General features: G+C 39.5%; 1 protein-coding gene across 4 annotated transcripts in view; it reads right to left on the bottom strand.

Annotated features, from left to right (window-relative positions):
- ULK4 (unc-51 like kinase 4) overlaps window positions 1–19,097 on the bottom strand; it is a 711,191-nt gene that overhangs the window by 441,595 nt on the left and 250,499 nt on the right. For all 4 annotated transcript variants that reach the window (XR_003309577.1, XM_023231716.3, XM_026454879.1 and 1 more), the window contains 2 exons: window positions 5,478–5,529; window positions 5,235–5,379 (listed from right to left, as the gene is read on the bottom strand). Coding sequence is in view for 3 of the 4 variants with exons in the window: in XM_023231716.3 (XP_023087484.1) it covers window positions 5,235–5,379; window positions 5,478–5,529 (197 nt within the window). In the remaining variant the exon portion in view is untranslated. The remainder of the gene's footprint in view (window positions 1–5,234; window positions 5,380–5,477; window positions 5,530–19,097) is intronic.

The following is a 19,097-nucleotide window of genomic DNA, read 5'->3' as shown; positions in this document are numbered from 1 at the left end:
GTATACATATGTAACAAACCTGCACGTTATGCACATGTACCCTAGAACTTAAAGTATAATTAAAAAATAAAAATAAAAAAAAAGAAAATATGAATTGTAAAACTCAAAAGCAAAGCACAGTTTCAGAAACAACACATGCTCCCTCCAGATTTACTAACATTATATAGGCCCAAAGTTTAATAAAGGTGGCTTCAATATAAACTTAATATTTCAGCAAACATTTTTACATACATGACTTACAAACTTCTTCAGTTAAAAAACAAAAACAAAAACAAAAAACTTCTGAAATTCTTGGAACTGTCAGAGACTAAGCTCTGTAAAAAGGCAGAGGCTATCCCTATCTTGGTCATTAATATTTCCAACAATTAGAAACATGCCTGTGAAATAAGATACATTTAGTATCAGGTGAGTAAATGAACTGATGAAGAGAGAAAATATTGTCTCTCCAGCTTATTTCAACTGACTCTCAAGATGCAGGTTTCTGCTGGAAACAAGCTAGACTGCTTCCTGCCCAGTATGCTGCCTCTTCCATAGCTTTGCTTATCCCCTTCCTGCCTGGGGTGCCTGCCCCCCCGTCACTTTTTTTTTTTTTTTTTTTTTTGAGACAGGGTCTCACTCTATTGCCCAGGCTGGAGTGGTAGAATCACAGTCACTGTATCCTCGACACCCCTGGGCTCAGGTGATTCTCCCACCTCGCCCTCCTGAGTAGCTGGGACTACAGGCGTGCGCCACCACGCCTGGATAATTTTTGTATTTTTTTTTCTAGAGATGGGGTTTCACCATGTTGCCCAGGCTAGTCTCAAACTCCCGGTCTCAGGTGATCCATCCACCTTGGCCTCCCAAAGTGCTGGGATTACAGGCGTGAGTTGGTGTGCCCAGCAGCCCCATTTGTTTTCTATCCAGTCATACTCAGGTTTCAAAGTCTAACTCAAATACTATCTCTTTATAAATGGTATTATAATCCACATGTGATAGGCACTAAACAAATACTTTAAAGTTCATTCTTTTTGTTTTGTTTTGGTTTTGGTTTTTGAGATGGAGTCTTGCTCTGTCACCCAGGCTGGAGTGCAGTGGCGTGATCTCGGCTCACTGCAAGTTCCACCTCCCGGGTTCAGGCCATTCTCCTGCCTCAGCCTCCCAAGTAGCTGGGACTAGATGCACCTGCCACCACAATCAGTTAATTTTTTATATCTTTAGTAGAGATGGGGTTTCACCATGTTAGCCAAGATAGTCTTGATCTCCTGACCTCGTAATCTGCCAGCCTCAGCCTCCTAAAGTGCTGGGATTATAGGCGAGAGTCACCGTGCTCGGCCCCTAAAGTTCATTGTTTAGAAAGTAAAGCATGCACATGAGAAAGGATAATGATTCTTTGATATTAATTCATCAATTTAAATAGCACGCAGTTCATTCATGGTATTATGATAGACGTTGTGATGGTTACCTTTATTTGTCAAGTTACTCAGTAAGTAGCGTACCCAGACATTTGGTCAAACATTTTTCTGGGTATGGCTGTGATGGTGTTCCTGGATGAGATTAACGTTTGACTCGGTACACTGAGGGAAGCAAGTAGCCCTCCCTAATATGGGTGAATCTCATCCAATCAAAGACCTGAACAGAGCAAAAAGGCTGAGTAAGAGGAAACTCCTCCTGCCTGACTGCCTTGAACTGGGACACAGGTCTTCTTTGCCTTTTAACTGGAACAGAAACATTGGCTCTTCTTCAGTCTTTAGCCTGCCAGATTTCAGACAGCAACTACACCACCACAGGATCTCCTGGGTCTCCAGCTTGTCAAACGCAGATCTTGGGACTTCTCAACCTCTGTAATCATGCGAGCTGATTTCTTAAAATAAATCTTTACTTCATACACACACACACAGACACACACACACACACACACACACATACACACATCTCCTAAAGGCTGTTTCTCTGGAGAGCCCTCATACAGATATTTATTCTTACAACTGAGCTTTTGTTCATATTACACAGCAGCTCTGATAAGCACCTGGAACATGGCTATTACATGGTACTTAACAAGATTAAATTTTTGTTCTTCCTGAGCATTTTTCCAGAAGTATTAGAAAAGATATCCACCCTTTCTCTAGGATTACCCTCTCTGCCAGGAACCATTTACCTACAAAGTGGATGAGAATAGGAGCCTATCTGAGAACAAAGCAGAGTAGATGTAGGCAGAGCAAAAAGATGGTGAGAAAGACACAAACACGGAGTAGCACAGACAGAAATCAGGCCCCTAAATCCAGCTGTATCCACGAGTCTTTGACTTCTCAGTCATGTGAGCAAATAAATTACTTTATAAGTTAATTTTAATTGGGTGTTACTGTTTGCAAATGAAGTCTTGAATAATACAATACTTCCCTGTGCAAACTGGAGAGCCTACCATACATGTACATGAAAAGGCTGTCACAGTGGCTTTATCAAAAGTATTGTTTAAGGTCAAGGGAAAGCTAAAACTTTAACAAAATAAAATGTATCAACACCAATATGTCTACTTGCCAAATTGAAGTGGGTACTACACAGTTCCCATGGACTCTAGCAACTTAATTCATAAGCTATTATATTTGTATACTCAATGGAGAGCATGAATTTTCCATTATTAATATTTCTAAACTTATAACTACCAAGAGTTATCTTCAAAGATGAAACTCCTTGCCAAGGTTCTAGTTTTCTAGAGTTAAGGAGGTTAAATGAATGTGTTACTTACGTTTCATTTGTAAAAATTTTGACATTACATCTATTGAGCCCTTACTATATATGCCAGGAACGCACAAAAAGCATTATATATTTTAACAGCCAATTCATTTCTATGAAGTATGTACCATTACTATTATTCCCCTATTACAATCTTCAAAGATTAATGTGAGATTAAAATAATGAGCCTAATAATAACAGTCATGGTGCTAAACACTTGTCAAGAGGATACTATTTGCCACACACTGTAGTAAGTGTTTCAAAAGAAGCATTCTATTTAATCTTTACGATTACCTTCTAAGGTAGGTACTATTATCCCTGTTCTACAGATGAGAAAACTAAGGCTTGGAGACTGAAATGCAGACCCAAGGCTTATACACCACAACCGAATCAGTCTGAAAGGTTTGAAAACATTCCACATCGCATCCAAATAAATTGCATACCATTATCTGAAGTGCATTTCAAGTTGTGTGATAAAAGCTTGAACTCATCTACATTTTTTATGCTCTTGAACTGCCATGCAGTTTACATTTACATTTTCCGCTTTAATTCCTCATCTCTGGAAAAAGTAAAGACTCATACTAAAGGAAATATTTATTCCAGCTCAATGAGTAACACAGGATCACTGATTTAGAGTTAGCCCTTTTGATTTCACAAACTGTTCCAAAACTGGGCAGACTTCAGATACACAGAAACGTGGTTTCAGACTAACAGAGCTTTAAAAAAGCTATTAGTAAACTAAAAAGCTATTAGTGAAGTCCTGTTGGAGTAAATCTGATCCCTACTGTGTGGAGGAGACATCTCAGTCCTGAAAATGCCTCTCTACAAGTTTTTACATAGCAGATATCCAAAGCACGTATTTTCTTTTTGTTTTTGTTTTTTTCTTAAGAGACAGAGCCTTGCTATGCTGCCCAAGCTGGCCTCAAACTCCTGAGCTCAGGCAATCTTCCAGTCTCAGCTCCCCAAATACCTGGGACTACAGGCACGAGCCACTGAACCCAGCTCTCAAAGCACATCCTTTAAATATCATATTTTGTACAAAAACTACATGTAAGGCATTTTCTTGTCAGAAAGATGCATATAACTATATATGAATACTTTTAGAAGCATAAAATACACTGGAAACATTAATCCCATTAAAGAAGGGTATAATCTTTAATTGAATTCACGTAAGTGTAGACCACAGACATACACTCACATATAATAAACGTAACTGAAAAGTTACTTATTGACACTTTATCACTGAGCAAACTCCACATGACAAAGTTTCAAATAATTGTCTTACTTTGGGCATCAAAAGTACTCTTACAGTACATATTAATTATCAGAGCTGTCCCTGAAACCAACTGCAGAAGTGCAAAAAGGAAAAAAGAAACAAGAGGCTGGCCTAGAAATCAAGCCATTACAGATCAAGCTCCAGTCAATCAAGACAGGCTCCCCCAGACAGTGGAAGGGTCGACACAGAACACTCACATACTTACTATGAGGTACCTTCCTCAACCAACTGGAGTAGTTGAGTGCTTCATCTATAGCAACTGGCAATTTCAGTTATTTGGGTTTTCTTTAATGTGAACCTAATATTATATGAGAGAGTTCAAACTCTTAACATTGGCCAAAATCAGAATGTAATTACATCTGGTTTGTTTATTATGATGGTTTTTTTTTTTTTTTTAATGAGAACAGCGGGTCTCAAGAAGTTGAAACAGTAGAGGGAAGCATTAAGTTAGGCTGTCATTCTTAAAAACCTGCCAAACCGACCCAGACTGCGGTTGAGGCCCTGAAGAAAGCCATGATCAGGCAGGCATATTAATGCATGATATACAATCTAGCATTTGTTTAATTTCACAAAATCTTCTTTAATATTGACATATGGCATATACTTTTTGGAACTAGCTTTGATAAAATTGACAGTGTCCCCTCAACTATAAGGTGAGATTCTGGGGTTTCGCATGTTTGCATTAGGTGCTCTCAGTAGTCATCCTGCTGTGTGTTTGCTCTATGAGCAATGGAATAAAAGAATACAAAACCCCTTTCTCTTGATGAATACTCATTATCTGTTCTGCCACCTCCACCCAACCCCTGAGAAAGTCCTGCTCAGAACTAAACCTAAGTTCTATTCCAAGAATTTGGAGAAAGGCATTACCTCTATCTCTATTATTTCTGAGTAGAGCCAGAAGTCTCAATTTCATGTTCCAGTAGTCTTGTAATATTGATCTTCAATCATAACCCTCACCCCTTGAGCCATGAACACCTTTAAATCTGCATAACTTCAAAATCATGCTTCTGGTAGAAAACAGATTAAGCTTTAAATGGATGTCTTCGAAGATGAACTGAAATTCTTCTGGGTCTTCTGCAGTCTAACAGTTCCTGCATCTGTCTCTAAACTTTTTTTACAATGAGTACACAAGCATATGTGGATAAATATAAGGACATCAAGATCCCAACCCCATCACTGAACTTCGTTTGACAGAAGCTTCCTGGGTAGCCTACACTTCCCTGCATGAATACAACTGCATGATACTTACTGGGGAAGTAACACATCTCGAATGAGAGCCAGAAGATTGCTGTCAGAATCGACACTGGCCTTCTCCTTGCCATCCCCAAACTCCTGGTTCACGAGTAGAGATGTGGTTTCTGAGAGCAACCGCAAGCTAAAGAGTCTCCACTCCACTTGAAAGAAAAAAAATGCCAAGAATGTGACTCCATGGAGATAGAATGAAAACAGAATGTGTAGCTGATGGAATTCTTGCTGGTGTCATCACACTTACCATTTTGGCTTTGAACCAAGGACACCAAGGGTGGCAGGATATAATCAACAACCTAAAATGAAACACGTAAAAGACGTAGTTCAAATCTCTATGAACACAAAACTGATATCAACCACTATCTATATTTTTTCCACAGACAGAATCCCTAATCAAAGGAGTGAAAAAAGCAATGGCTAAGTTTATTCTGGATTTCAACTCTCCATGACATTTAATAAACCACCAAGCTCATTCAACTCTAAAAAAGTCCTCAGGTCAAAATGACATTATGAAAATCAAAACAGTAATTTCTCAAAACCTTCAGGGTCTATGAAAGGAACTTAAAATATAATGCAAAATCTAGTAGGCACAGGTTGGCATTAAACCATCAGATTAGTTATGTATAAGCTGGTGATCATTACTTCAAGTTTAACCTAAACAACAATCAAAATGTTGGGAAAAAAAGAGACACACAGTCCCCATGTTTTATCAAATACATCAAATAACTATGACAAGTTGATCTTGGTTATTTTTAGAAATAGACCCCAAAGATGTAAATCCACTAGACAAACCACTTCTGTGAGTTCCCAGTTGTATCAGACAGAGAACAATCAATATGGTTTAAAACTTAACCCCAAAAGACAAGTATTTTCCTCCAAAATACCAAAAAAGAAAGAATCCCTATGCTCGTCTAATGATGAAAACTGTTTCATTTGATGAACTATTTTAGTGACAACAAACAAAATTCCCATTGTTTGTGTACTTGTTCTCTCTATACTGATAAAAGAGGAGAATCTGTGCACCGCCAAATGACATCTTGCTCTCCATACCAACAAAACAATGCCCTGCAGAGGCAAGAATCTCCATATATGTGATTGGTGGCCCACTAGTATTAACATGTTCTATCTCCACTTGACATAGGAAATTTCTATGTGATAGTATATCTCAACATTTTTACAAGGACCCTAAGAACCAGGGGTGCTTAGTTCACCCTCTTCCACTAAGTGATGTCACATTACATCACTCAAAGCACAGATATCATGCTTCACCAAGGTATTTTGAGAACTCCAAACTTATAGTAATGTCTAAAGAAAAAACTATGCAAAGGAAAGAAATATATGCTGCTATCAATACTACCAAAATGATCAACAGCTATCTTAAAGGTTGAATAGTATATATCACGAGAGGAGTAACACTGAAACAAATGATGTAAGTGCCCAACTCAAGAAATTTAAAAACAATTAAATAGTCAAAAAAGCAAGCTTGTCAGAAGATGAATACAGAAAAATCAACAGTATTTATGAGACAGAGTAGGAATGAGGCTTGGCTCCAGCTCATCCCTACTAGAGCATTCTTTCATACATTCCCAGTGATCACAAAACCCACACCACTACCTCACTGATGCCATACCCGCTAACCCCAAGGCTTTAGTCATGCTATATTGTTCCACTGAGCTCTCAAAATGTTTAACCATGCCTTTTACTTAAAGAATTCCAGGAACTGGCCTTAGGAGATCCAAACTATCAAACCAAGGTTGTGGAGTGTCCCACCTCAGGAAGGAATGGCAGCCTTGATGCTCCTGGCCAGACCGCCAGGTGGCCCATTACTCAAGATGACCATTGTAACCACATACGCTGCCCTGCACACCCTACCCATTATGTGCTTTGCCCAGTCCAGCATGCATACCCTACCCCTCGTATCAATTTCCATGCTTTGCCTAATGCAAAATCCCAACCAGCTCTTTTCAGAGAGTCAGTCAGGGAATTCTCTTTCTCTCTCTCTCTCTCTCTCTCTCTCTCTTTCTCTCTCATGCTGCTTCCCTCATCGCTGGACATAAGCTCCAATGAAGCCTTGTCCGGAAGAACTCTGTCGGCCTCATGTCCTATTGCATTAAGAGCCCAAGAACTCATGGTCAGTAACATATTCATTCAGGGCTTATCAGGGATCACCAGACATGGGGAGCTTTTTTCTCCTCTGTGGAGGGAGGCTTGTGAGCCAGCAGGACAGCAGGATGTGACCCCTTCGTGGCTGACAGGAAGTCACCTGAAGTTTTGATTCAGCGCTGCTATGACTGGTGACTTCTTCCTCCAGCCTCCCTGAGATTCCTCATAACCCACCCCGGACAATGCTTTCCCTTCCCTCCTGGTCTTCTATTTGTTGTGTCTTTCTCTTTCTTTCTTCTTCCTTTCTCCTTCCCTTCCTTCACTTTTCATTAACTTCATTGTTTCAGCCTAAATAGACACCCGTGTGGCACTGATTCAGCCTCACTAGACACCCATGTGGCACTGGTTCAACCTCAATAGACACCCACGCAGCACAGGCCAAAACGGTCATTCAGTTCAGCTGGTAGGAAACTCTGTCTGGCACTGGGCTCTGTAATTTTCTTTAAGTACGTTCCCTCCCTTTGCCACGCCTTGTGGGAAAGGGAAGGCTGTGGACTTTGTCGTCTGTCTATCCAAGCCTGCAACAAACCCTGGGTGTTATCTTTGTGAAGAGAGGACTGACAGCACATGGATCCTGAGTTTGTGTCACTCCCGTCCTGATCCATTTTTCCTTCTTGTGTGTTTCATTTGACATCTGATTCCCCCATGCAGACTGTTAGGTGGCATCTTGCAAAGATAAGAGGCTTTCCTTCGGTTCCTCCATAAAATGGACAAAAGATGACTTTCTCTTGTAATGCAGCTTGGCCCCCACAGCTATGCTGCAGTGAGCAGTCAACAAAAGCTGCTTTGCTCTTCCAGAAGCTACACAGAAAGGGAACCCAGAAACCTGGCATGCCAGCAAAAGGTTAAGGATTTCTTACCAGCCAGGCTTCTGGCCTGCTTCTCTGTGCAAACCAGTTGAGTGAAATGGTAAAGACAATTATTTGTCTCAAGGCCTATGACCCCTATAAGCCTGTTGTTTGGCAGACTCGTCAGTTACAAACATTGCTGCAGGTCCTTGTCCTTGAAACAAAAACTGGATGAGGTTTCCCTTTCATTTTCTTTTCTGTCTTTGGGAGCTTGACCTTATGACCATGGGGGGTTCCCTTTCTTGCTATCTAGCATCCAGAAGGTGGGAATTCCGAGGCTCATGTCAGGTAGCTGGTCTGAAAGAACCTGGAGTCTGAGACACAAGCACACATTCCTTGTCCCAAATATGTCAAAAGCCCTTGGAGATGAGTTCTGTCTTAAAAGGTCCCACCCCAAGGGGCTTTTGTCATCTTTTGCTATCTTAAATCTATTTCAGACAGTAGATTTGGAGACCATGGAGATGCCTCCTCTACCCCCTCTCTAGAAATACCACTTGCTTATATTATAAAAACCTGAAAAATCACCATCTGAGTTTTAAAGGGTTTTTGGATTGAGTCGCTACTGAACCTAAGTACATCATTAAAGGAAAAGCACTTTTCTTATTCTCAACAATTTTTAAAAGGTTTAAATTAAAAAGAAGGATGCATAAGAATGTCATGGCTAGCCTTACAAATTATCTTGAGCAGGTGAAATTCCTTGCAAGCTTGAAAAAGGCTACTCGAGTTTCCTTCTGGAAAGACTACTGCCTCATGCTGTAGCTCAGTGGCTAAGGCTGTGCCTTTTCACAGTGGGTTCAATACCTGGCATAGGGAATGAGTCCTTTCTGGTTTTATATTTGTGTGACCTTTGCCATTTATTATTTTCCCCTCCATGAACAACTTCTGACTTCCTGTCTTGAATTTTCCTTTCTCTGAGCTACCTTTGAGGTGATTCTAAATCTTATAAAAACTGCTTGCCCTAAAAGGTTAGGCAAGGACAATAACTTGTTCAGCAGGAAGTAGCTTCTGAAGATGAGATCTTCGGCCCTTTCTCCTTAAGCATAAAGAAGGTGAAATTTCTCAGCAGGGAATGAGACAGCAGGAATGGGGCTTGGCTTCAGCTCACCCTCACCAGAGCATTCTTTAATACATTCCCACTGATCACAAAACCCACACCACTACCTCACTGATGCCTTACCCACTAATCCCAAGGCTTTAGTCATACTCTGTTGTTCTTCTATGCTCCCATAATGTTTAACCATGCCTTTTACTTAAGGAATTACAAGAACTGGCCTTAGGAGATCCAAAATAAACCAAAGTTGCAGAGTGTTCCACCTCAGGAAGGAATGACAGCCTTATTGTCATTGGCCAGACCACCAGGTGGCCCATTTCTCAAGATAAACATCATAAGCAATTGTGCTGACCTGTATACCCTACCCTTTACGTTCTTTGCCCAGCCCAGACTGCATATCCTACTCTATTTATTAATTCTTATGTCTTGCCTAATAAAAATTTCCAACCAGCTCTTCAAAGAGTTTGTCTGGGAATTCTCTCTCATGATGCTTCCTTTATGCCCAGGCACAAGCTCCAATGAAGCCTCGTATGGAAAAACTCTTTTGGCCTCATGTCAATTTCTATTGCACTGAGAGCCCAAGGACCATTGTAACATTTATATGTACCTACAACAACCAACTGAATAACATAATTCATAAAAATTCCATTTACAACAGGAATATTGTGATCTTAGCAAGAATATATATATATATATGGATATAAATGTATGTGTGCATATATGTGTGTGTATATGCATATGAATATATTTACAGGTACTATAGTCATTGATGGACTTCTGGGTTCTAGACCAACATGTAAAGAGTTTGGAAATCATCACAACCAACCATACAACAAAGAAAAAGCTAAACAAACTAAAAATCAACAACTTTTCTTAGATAGGTCAAAGAATTGAAGTCATAGGGAAACCACCATCCTCAAAACTGGAGTGACAAGCAAATTCAGAAAATCACAGCTTACCAGCAGCAGGAACCGCCACTGGAGACAGCAATTACAACAACAACATAAAGGGTGATTGACTGAAACTGTTGGAGATTGGGCATGGACTAGTATAAGAGATTAAAAACTCCCAGAGGCCCAGCCTTAGGAGAGCCCCCATGCTTCTGCAAGTGTTACCATCAGGAGCTTACCACCAATACCACTTTTCAGGGTGAACTTGGAGAAAAAATCTCCTGGTGCTTCAGTAGGGGAAGGAGAAATTTAACTATTTTGAAATATGCCCAGAGCATTGTTTAACAAAGGTCTGGACTCAGAGAAGCTATTTTATAACAGCCTAACTTAATGGGGTTTTAGCAGAACTTAACTCCCCAGGGCAAGGGACATGCCCAACTCCAGGTCCCTCTAGCCTTCTTGTCTCACCTACAGTGGGAGGTTGGGGGTGCTGAAAAGCACTTGTGAAGGTCACAGCCTAGGTACTCAGGCTCACTAAAAGAGTAAGACCTAATCACAGAACTATACAATACATGCCTTCCCCCAGCATCTTACCACAACATCAACACGGCTTCAGTATAGTAACACAGACTTACAACTGACACAGGTGGTATTTAAGACAGAGTTCTTAGGGAAACCCAAAGACAACAGGAGAGAAAACAACTCGGTTACTAGAGGAAATTTTAGTCTCTGAAACCTACAACTACCACAAACAACCAACACAGCCTACCTCCTGGCCTTTTATAAACATAAAACTTCACACTAAAGGTCCATTTACCTAAGTTCAGTTCGCCTGACACATCACGCTGGAATGAAATTTTCAAAGTGCTAAGAGAAAAAAGTCACCAACCTACAATTCTGTATACAATGAAATTATCCCTCAAAATTGAAGGAGAAATGAAGACTTTCTCACAGACAAAAATTGAGGAAATTTTTCACCAGCAGACTTGCCTTGTAAGAAATATTTAAAGAAATTCTTCAGAGTGAAGGAAAATTATAGGTCAGGAACGCACATCTACATAAAGAAAGCAAGAACGTTAGAGAAGTGAATAAATGAAGGTAAAACACAGTTTTTAATAAGAAGACTCAGAGAGGCCAATTCTCTGAAAATTAATCTATAATTCCAACACACACAAAAAAAAATTTAACAAGGTTTTCAGGAACTCCTCATATTGACTCTGTAATATACATGGAAAGCAGATCAAGAAGAACAGAAAACTGGCCAGGTGCAGTAGCTCACGCCTGGAAGCCACCTGGGGAGCTGAGTTGGCAAATCACTTGAGGTCGGGAGTTCGAGATCAGCCTGGATAACATGATGAAACCTTATCTCTACTGAAAATGCAAAATTTAGCCAGGCATGGTGGCAAGTGCCCATAATCCCAGCTACTCGGGAGTCTGAGGGGCAAGAATCACTTCAACCTGGGAGGTGGAGGTTGCAATGAGCTGAGATTGTGCCACTGCACTCCAAACTGGGCGACAGAGCAAGATTTCATCTTAACAACAACAAAAAGAATAAAAGAAAACTTCCAAGAAAGCTTGGGAAAAGGATGCCTAACTCTAACAAGTTTCCACATTTACTACGATGGAAATAACATGCTATAAGCACAGGGCTAGATATGATCAATGGACCAGAATTACTGGTCACAGTCAGTGCTAGGGAAAGGCAATCTCCCTAGATAGAAACACCTGAAACTGGTGATCAGAAGCTAGAAACAGACATATATGGGAACTCTCTATATGAGAGAGTCATTCAGAGTAGGACCTGAATCTGGCTCACTACATTCTCAAAGATGGTATAGCCAAGCATGGTGGCTCACACCTGTAGTCTCAGCTACTTAGGAGGCCAAGGTGGGAGAATCGCTTGAGCCCAGGAGTTTGAGAACAGCCTGAGCAACATAGTGGAACCCCATCCCTAAAAAATGAATAAACAAACAAACAAACAAATAGATGGTTTATCTAAGGCCCTTACTAAGAATATATGAGCAAACCAAATAGCTAAAAAGTTTTCTTGGGGCCACTTTTTACATCACTGCTATAACTCTATTCATACTATTTTTCAGTATAAAGAAGGTATTTTTTAAAAGATTTGAACTTACAAAAGTATTTGTTTATGGTACAGAATGTCAATTTCCTTAGAACAAAACAAAACCTAATTTGCTTTTTGTATCCTAGTTATCAGCTGAGGTCACCCTAAACTTTGAGTTTCAAATAAAACCGTCAGCCTTGCATGCTATTAAGCAATTTAGTGTCCTTTCCAAGATTTCTGGGAATTTGCAGAGGCTTATTTACTTTCCCATGATTCACTGCCAACTCTGAGTTTCTACCTCACTTATCTGCTTTTTACCTTCTCCTGCCTGCTATTTGCTTCTGGGAGACTGAATATACTGGTGGGAGCCAGACTATATATGACAATATATGACAAAAGAACTCTAACCCACAACCTCTACAGGAACCAGTAGGGAAGCTAAAACCACAACCTCGGTAATAATTAGACTGGGATGGTTAGGATTTAGTCAATGACTGTCATCTTCAGTATTTTTTGTACTCTTCCAACTTAGGGCCGACTAGAGAAAGCCAAAAATGTTCCCCGAACCAACCACATAGGATGTCCTGCTTCTAATGAGCCCACTTCCAGTTTCCCCTGCCAAGAGCCTCCAATCAGGGCACACCTGAAGTCTTCCCTCTCCCACTCCCTTCCTTGCCTTTAAGTCTCTGCCAAATGCTAGCAATGTTGGCCAACTTCTTTGCTATAGCATTTGGTTGATCTTTGTTGATTTCTACCCACCAGTGTAAGTCATAGAACATAGCCCTTTTTAATAATTACATTTAGAAGACTCACAGATTCTTGGTATGTATACCAGACTTTATTGAAAGTCTGGAGTAATGGAGGGTTTATAGCAGCAACACCAACAATTTAAAATTGAAGTTTATCTGTTTTTAATCATCTTCAATCACTTGCAACTTTAACTTTTCTCACAGGCCTTCTTCCTTCACAAGCTCTGGGCTCCTGTCCTGCTGACTAACTTTTTGGCTTCTAGGCAGCCCTCCTCGTTGTTTCTGCCTCCTTTCCTCTTTTGTTAACTCTCCTACCAACCAATACATTTTTATTTCTTATACAGACAAATTTTAGCTATTCTGTTACCCCTATCCCCTTTCTTCATCCAGGGTTCTAGGCCACTCCCCAATCTTGCCTACAAAAGAAACAGAAACTCAATACAGACCATCCATGGCCTCATAGCTATAGAAAGGCCAGGCATATGTTTCCAGGTAACAGCTTTTCTGTCTTCAACCAGACCACCTTTCCAGGACAGAGCACCTATATGCAAAAGGGAGGTTCTTCCCTCATAATCCAAGCTCATAATGTTGCAGCAGGTAGGCAGGCAGACATGAGCAGGGCAAGAGAGGGCCCCTGACCCCAACCAGGAACATCAGGCGACATCAGGTGATAGGCGGTTGTTAACTGTCTAAAATTACTGGTCACAGTCAGTGCTAGGGAAAGGCAGTCTCCCTAGATAGAAACACCTGAAACTGGTGATCAGAAGCTTCCTGGTAAGATCTAAGGAGTTAGGTGACTGGGCTCAAGCATGTGCACTAAGAGGCAAAATGGCAGAGTTTAACTGGTATATGACCTTCTGGGAACATTCTAGTGGTAAGGGAAGAATTGCCTCAAGTGAGCATGTGTACAACTCCAGTAAACACAGCGCACATGTGGCCCCTTCCAAGTTCTGGAGGCCACTGCACATGTGGACAACCCATCCCAAGGGAAGCATCAGGGGAGAAGAGATGCAGACCCTGGAAGCATGCCAACGTATAAAACCCCAAGTCCAAGGTCAAACCACAAACTTGAATCTCTCAAGTTGCCCACTTGGCCCTCTTCCAAGTATACTTTACTTCCTTTTGTTCCTGCTATAAAACTTTTAAATAAACTTTCACTCCTGCTCTAAAACTTGCCTTGAGTCTGCCTATGCCCATGAGTCGAATTCCTTCTTCTGAGGAGGCAAGAACTGAAACTGTTGCAGACCCATACGGATTTGCCACCACTAACAACACCTCCCCCAAAGATGGGAAATTCTCTCTTCCAAATATCCTTTTAAACAGTATTATCTATTTATTCATTTCCTTTAACATCCATTGATTTTTAACTAAAGTAGTGGCTAAATTGTCTTAGGACCTGAGAAATTTCAAACCCGATAACACACCAACACAAAGAATGAGTTAATACTACACTTATTGATTAATCATGTTACATACAGGATGTTTGGAGAGTGTAGTCTGATACATGATGAAGCGCAATCTGCATTTTGAGAAGTCAAATTAAAATTGTTCGCTTTAACGACAACCCAACACCAAACAGCAACAATGCAGCAAGACAATAAAGAACAACAAAAAAAAAGGACAAAGCCCTAAAAATTATCATTATCAAGTCACTTCTAATTCATAGTGAGAAAACCATGACAACAAAATCTGACACAGTATATGACAGCAAACATGTTCTAAACCTTTGAATGGGCATGGCTTTGCTCACTGGTACGGGGTCACCTTATTAAAAAGAGACTGAATCACTGAGACAAGAGACAATGAGTACCTTTTTGCTGCTGTGGAGTTCAATAATATGCTCACCAATGTTCTGCCCTTCCAGAGTCTTCCACAGAATTTGTACATATACATATTTATATATACTACTATATGCTGCATATTTAATGACATATGACATATATTTAATGGTATTAAAATAAATGCCATTGCACCCTAATCAAGCTCCTCTGTACCAGCGATCTCTATTATAAAATTCCATCACTCATTATTTATTTTAGTGTAGGGATAATACACTTATATGGAATAATCCAAGGAATTTTAATAATTAATACTAGTAATATTGATTTCTTAAAGACATTCACTTGTGCTAAAGTTCATTTGACACGTGTTCTGAAAGTAAAGACCTACTGAACTTTTTGAAAATGGAAATTCCCAAGCCTGGTGACTTTTATTTCTTTGCTCAAACTAGGACCCCCACCCATTTTTTTTTAAATGTGTGAATATACGTGCACATTAGCTTCTCTGTATATCAGTTTCTCTGCATGTTAACGATTCTCAATGACATGTCCCTGTCCCAAATGAAATGAATGTCTGTGACTTAGGAATGCTAAGACAGCTCTGGGACAATAGTACATGCTAAACAAAAGTAAACGCATTTGAAATTCATAAATAACACTTGCATCACTAAACCTTATTTTACTTGTTCTTAAAGTTATTGTTGCCCAAGATGATGCTTTGTTTAAATCTTCTTTCCAATATTAAATAGTTATAAAAATGTTAAGGAATTCCCACGGTTATGTTAGGTTGGTAACACACTATTGGGAAGACTGTCGAAATAGGCATTCTCATACATTGCTGGTGAGACAGAAAAACGGTAAAAGCCTACATAAGGGATTCTGGCAGTATCTAACAAAAGCACAAGTGTATTTACTCTTTGATCCCAAAATCACCCTTCTAGTGATTAAACTGGTAAATCACAATTTACCCTGAAGATACACCTACAACAATAGGAAACTAAATATGAACAAGGTTATTTATTGCTTATAATTCAAATATTAAGCAATTACCTAGTGGGCCAAACATTGGTGGAATACTAAACTTGTTTTAATAAAGAGTGAGAAAAATCTCTAAGAACTGATATGGAGTAATTTCTAACACTCATTACTAAAGGAAAAGGCAAAATGCAAAAGAACGTATATCGTATGTTACCTACAGTATAAGAAGGAAAAATAAGAAAACATATACTCTCTTTACAGAAAGAAATATTAAAAGGACAAATCAGAAAACAATGAAGTTGTTTATCTACAAGGTAAGGAGAGTATGATGGAATGGCAATGGAGTAGAAGGGATATATATTTCAGGGAAGGGAGTGGCACTGCTCTGAATATATCTTTTTCCATAGTTTTGACTTTTTTGGAAGCACATCCATGTTCTACATATTTTAAAAATTAAAAGCAACAAAAGAGGAAGGAGAAAAAGAAAACCTAAAATTGAAAGTGAACGGAGACAAATCAACAGTACCTCAAACGAATATTATAACCACACCAAAAGTGGGGAAGGGAGCTAATCCAAGTACCTTATGAACACAGTATTGACTATATACTCCCAGTGTTGCTTGGAGATGAGAAGGGGTTGGGAAGGCAAGGAATTCAGCAAACAAATTGTGACCTCATTTGGTTTGTTTTGGTATTGGTTTCAGTGAAGCAATTCCATAACAATTTTAAATGTATTACAGGATTAAGCAAACAAGAAAATGTGCTGATGATGCTGAAGCCAAAACTTCTACAAAGGGATACACAAATATAGAATGGGCAAAGGCAAGAAAGAACTGTGTAGGAGACTGGATACGAAGATAGCATTGTGAACTTATGATTTCAAATATGTATGTGTGTACATATAGGCAAGTGTATGTAAGTACTTATAGCTGTCCCTCAGTATCAACAGGGGACTGGCTCCAGGGAGAGACCAATGTGTCAACACGTAATTGAGTAGGAGCATCGTAGGGGCTATTATGGAGGGAGGTATAGAAAGCTATGGACCCCAGAGCAGGGGGGGACATACTCTGTTGGGTGGGTAGAGGGGAGTCTCACAGAAATTACTTTTGAACAGGGCCTAGAGAGAAAAGGAGGAGGAGATAGAGCAGACAATCTAACTTGGGGGATGAGAAGTCTAGGTTCACATAAGGAATGCTGAGTATAGTTGGGCTTCAGTATCTGAGACAGATTGGTTCCAGGATCCCTTTCCCTATACCAAAATCCAGGAATCCTTAAGTCCTTTATATAAAATGGCATTAGTATTTGCATATAAACTACACACAACCTCCCATATACCTTCAATCATCTCTAGGTGACTTATAATATCTAATGCAATGTAAGTGCCAGCTAATAGTTGTTATACTCTATTTTTTAAATGTGTATTATTTTTTATTGTTGTATTATCACTTTTCACTTTTTTTCAAATACGTTTTATCTGCTATTGGTTGAATCCAAGGATGTGGAACCTGTGAATATGGAGGGCCAAACCATCTGTGACTATACAGTATGTATGTGTGTTCATATGCATATGTGTTAGTCTACTCAGGCTGCTATAACAAATGCTTTAGACTGGGTAATTTAATAATAGAAATGTGTTTCTCACAGTTTAGCAGGCTGGGAAGTCCAAGATCATGGTGCCAGCAGGTTCAATGTCTGGTGAGGGCTGCTTCCAAGATGGCATCCTTTAGCTGTGTCTTCACATGGCAGAAGAAGTACAAAGGCCAAAACAACTCCCTCAAGTTCTTTTAAAGGACACAAATTCCATTCATGAGAGGGGACCCCTCATGATCTAATCATCTTCTGAAGGCCCCACCTCTTAATACTATGACATTGGGGATTAAGTTTCAATATATGAAGTTTGAGGACACATTCAGACCATCACAATGCATATACATGCATATATTTCCTAACTGCTTCTTGGAAGGGCTAGAAGCTAAGATGTCCCAGAAGAGAAGAGCACACTTAGTGCCCCATCTTGGTCTCTAATGCCATTTCCCAGTAAAGAAAACCAGCGCTCCTCAGAGAAATGACTAATTTCATAGCCAGGGAAGAGTAGTAACAAACTGAGGAAAAAATATTTTGTTGTAACATAAAATAAGGCAGCATTCAAAAAAGAATAGGCTATGTCACAAAGACACTTGAAAGAAGTCAACTTGAAAGGGCTTGCACTAGCCAAATTTGGAAAATATCAGGACCAAAATAATATAGTAATGAAGTCATTGATAAAAATAGGAATCTGTGGTAGACTGAATGATGCCTCCCCAAAGACGGCCATGTCCTGATTTCCAGAACCTTCAAATTTGTTATTTACATAGCAAAAGGGAACTTGCAGATGAGGTTAAGGACCCTGAGAGGAGACAGTATCTTGGATTATTCAGGCGGGTCCAATATAACAACAAGGGTCCTTAAAGGGTGACAGGATGGTCAGAGTCAGAGAACATGTAACAATAAAAGCAGAGGTTAGAGAGAGATTTGAAGATGCTGCTCTGATGGCTTTCAAGATGGAAGAAGGGGCCACAAGCCTAAGAATCCAGGTGGCCTCAAGAAGTTGGAAAAGTCAAGGAAGCAGACCCTTCCCTGAGAGTCTCTGGAAGGAATACAGCCATGCTGACACCTTCATTTTAGCCCTAAAATTCATTTCAAGCTTCTGACTCTCCAGAACTGTAAGATAACAAATTTGTGTTGTTTTAAACTAGTAAATTTGTGGTGATTTGTTACAGCAGCAATAGAAAACTAATACAGAATATGAATCCACACCAATAAAAGATAGGTAGAGATGCTTATTCACATCAGTTAACTTTAAATATATATACACAGTCATGCATGGCATAATGACGCTTTGGTCAGCAACAGAGCACATGTATGATGACGGTCCCATAAGATTATAATGGAGCTGAAAAATTCCTATTGCTTACTGACAACGTCTTGACGATCCTGATCTTGTGTAATCCTAGACTAATTGTGTGTGTTTTTGTCTTCATTTTTAATAAAAAAGTTTAGAAAGGAAAAAAAAATTTAACTAAAAATTTCAAAAATAGAAAAAAGCTTATCAAATATTTTTGTACAACAGAACAATGTGTGTTTTAAAATCAATGTTATTACAAAGAGTCAAAAAGTTTTTAGAAGTTTATAAAGCAAAAATGTGATAGTAAGATACAGAGAATTTGATACTGAAGAAAGAAAAATACATTTTTTTTCTACAGGCATGCACCACTGTGCCCAGTTAATTGTTTTTTAAATTTTTTGTAGGTATATAGTCTCACTATGTTGCCCAGGTTGGTCTTTGAACTCCTGGCCTCAAGT

Source organism: Piliocolobus tephrosceles, chromosome 2 (genome assembly GCF_002776525.5).
Source record: "Piliocolobus tephrosceles isolate RC106 chromosome 2, ASM277652v3, whole genome shotgun sequence".
Lineage (NCBI taxonomy): Eukaryota > Metazoa > Chordata > Mammalia > Primates > Cercopithecidae > Piliocolobus > Piliocolobus tephrosceles.
The sequence above is the reverse complement of the archived record's forward strand: the minus strand, read 5'-3'. Positions and strand labels throughout refer to the sequence as shown.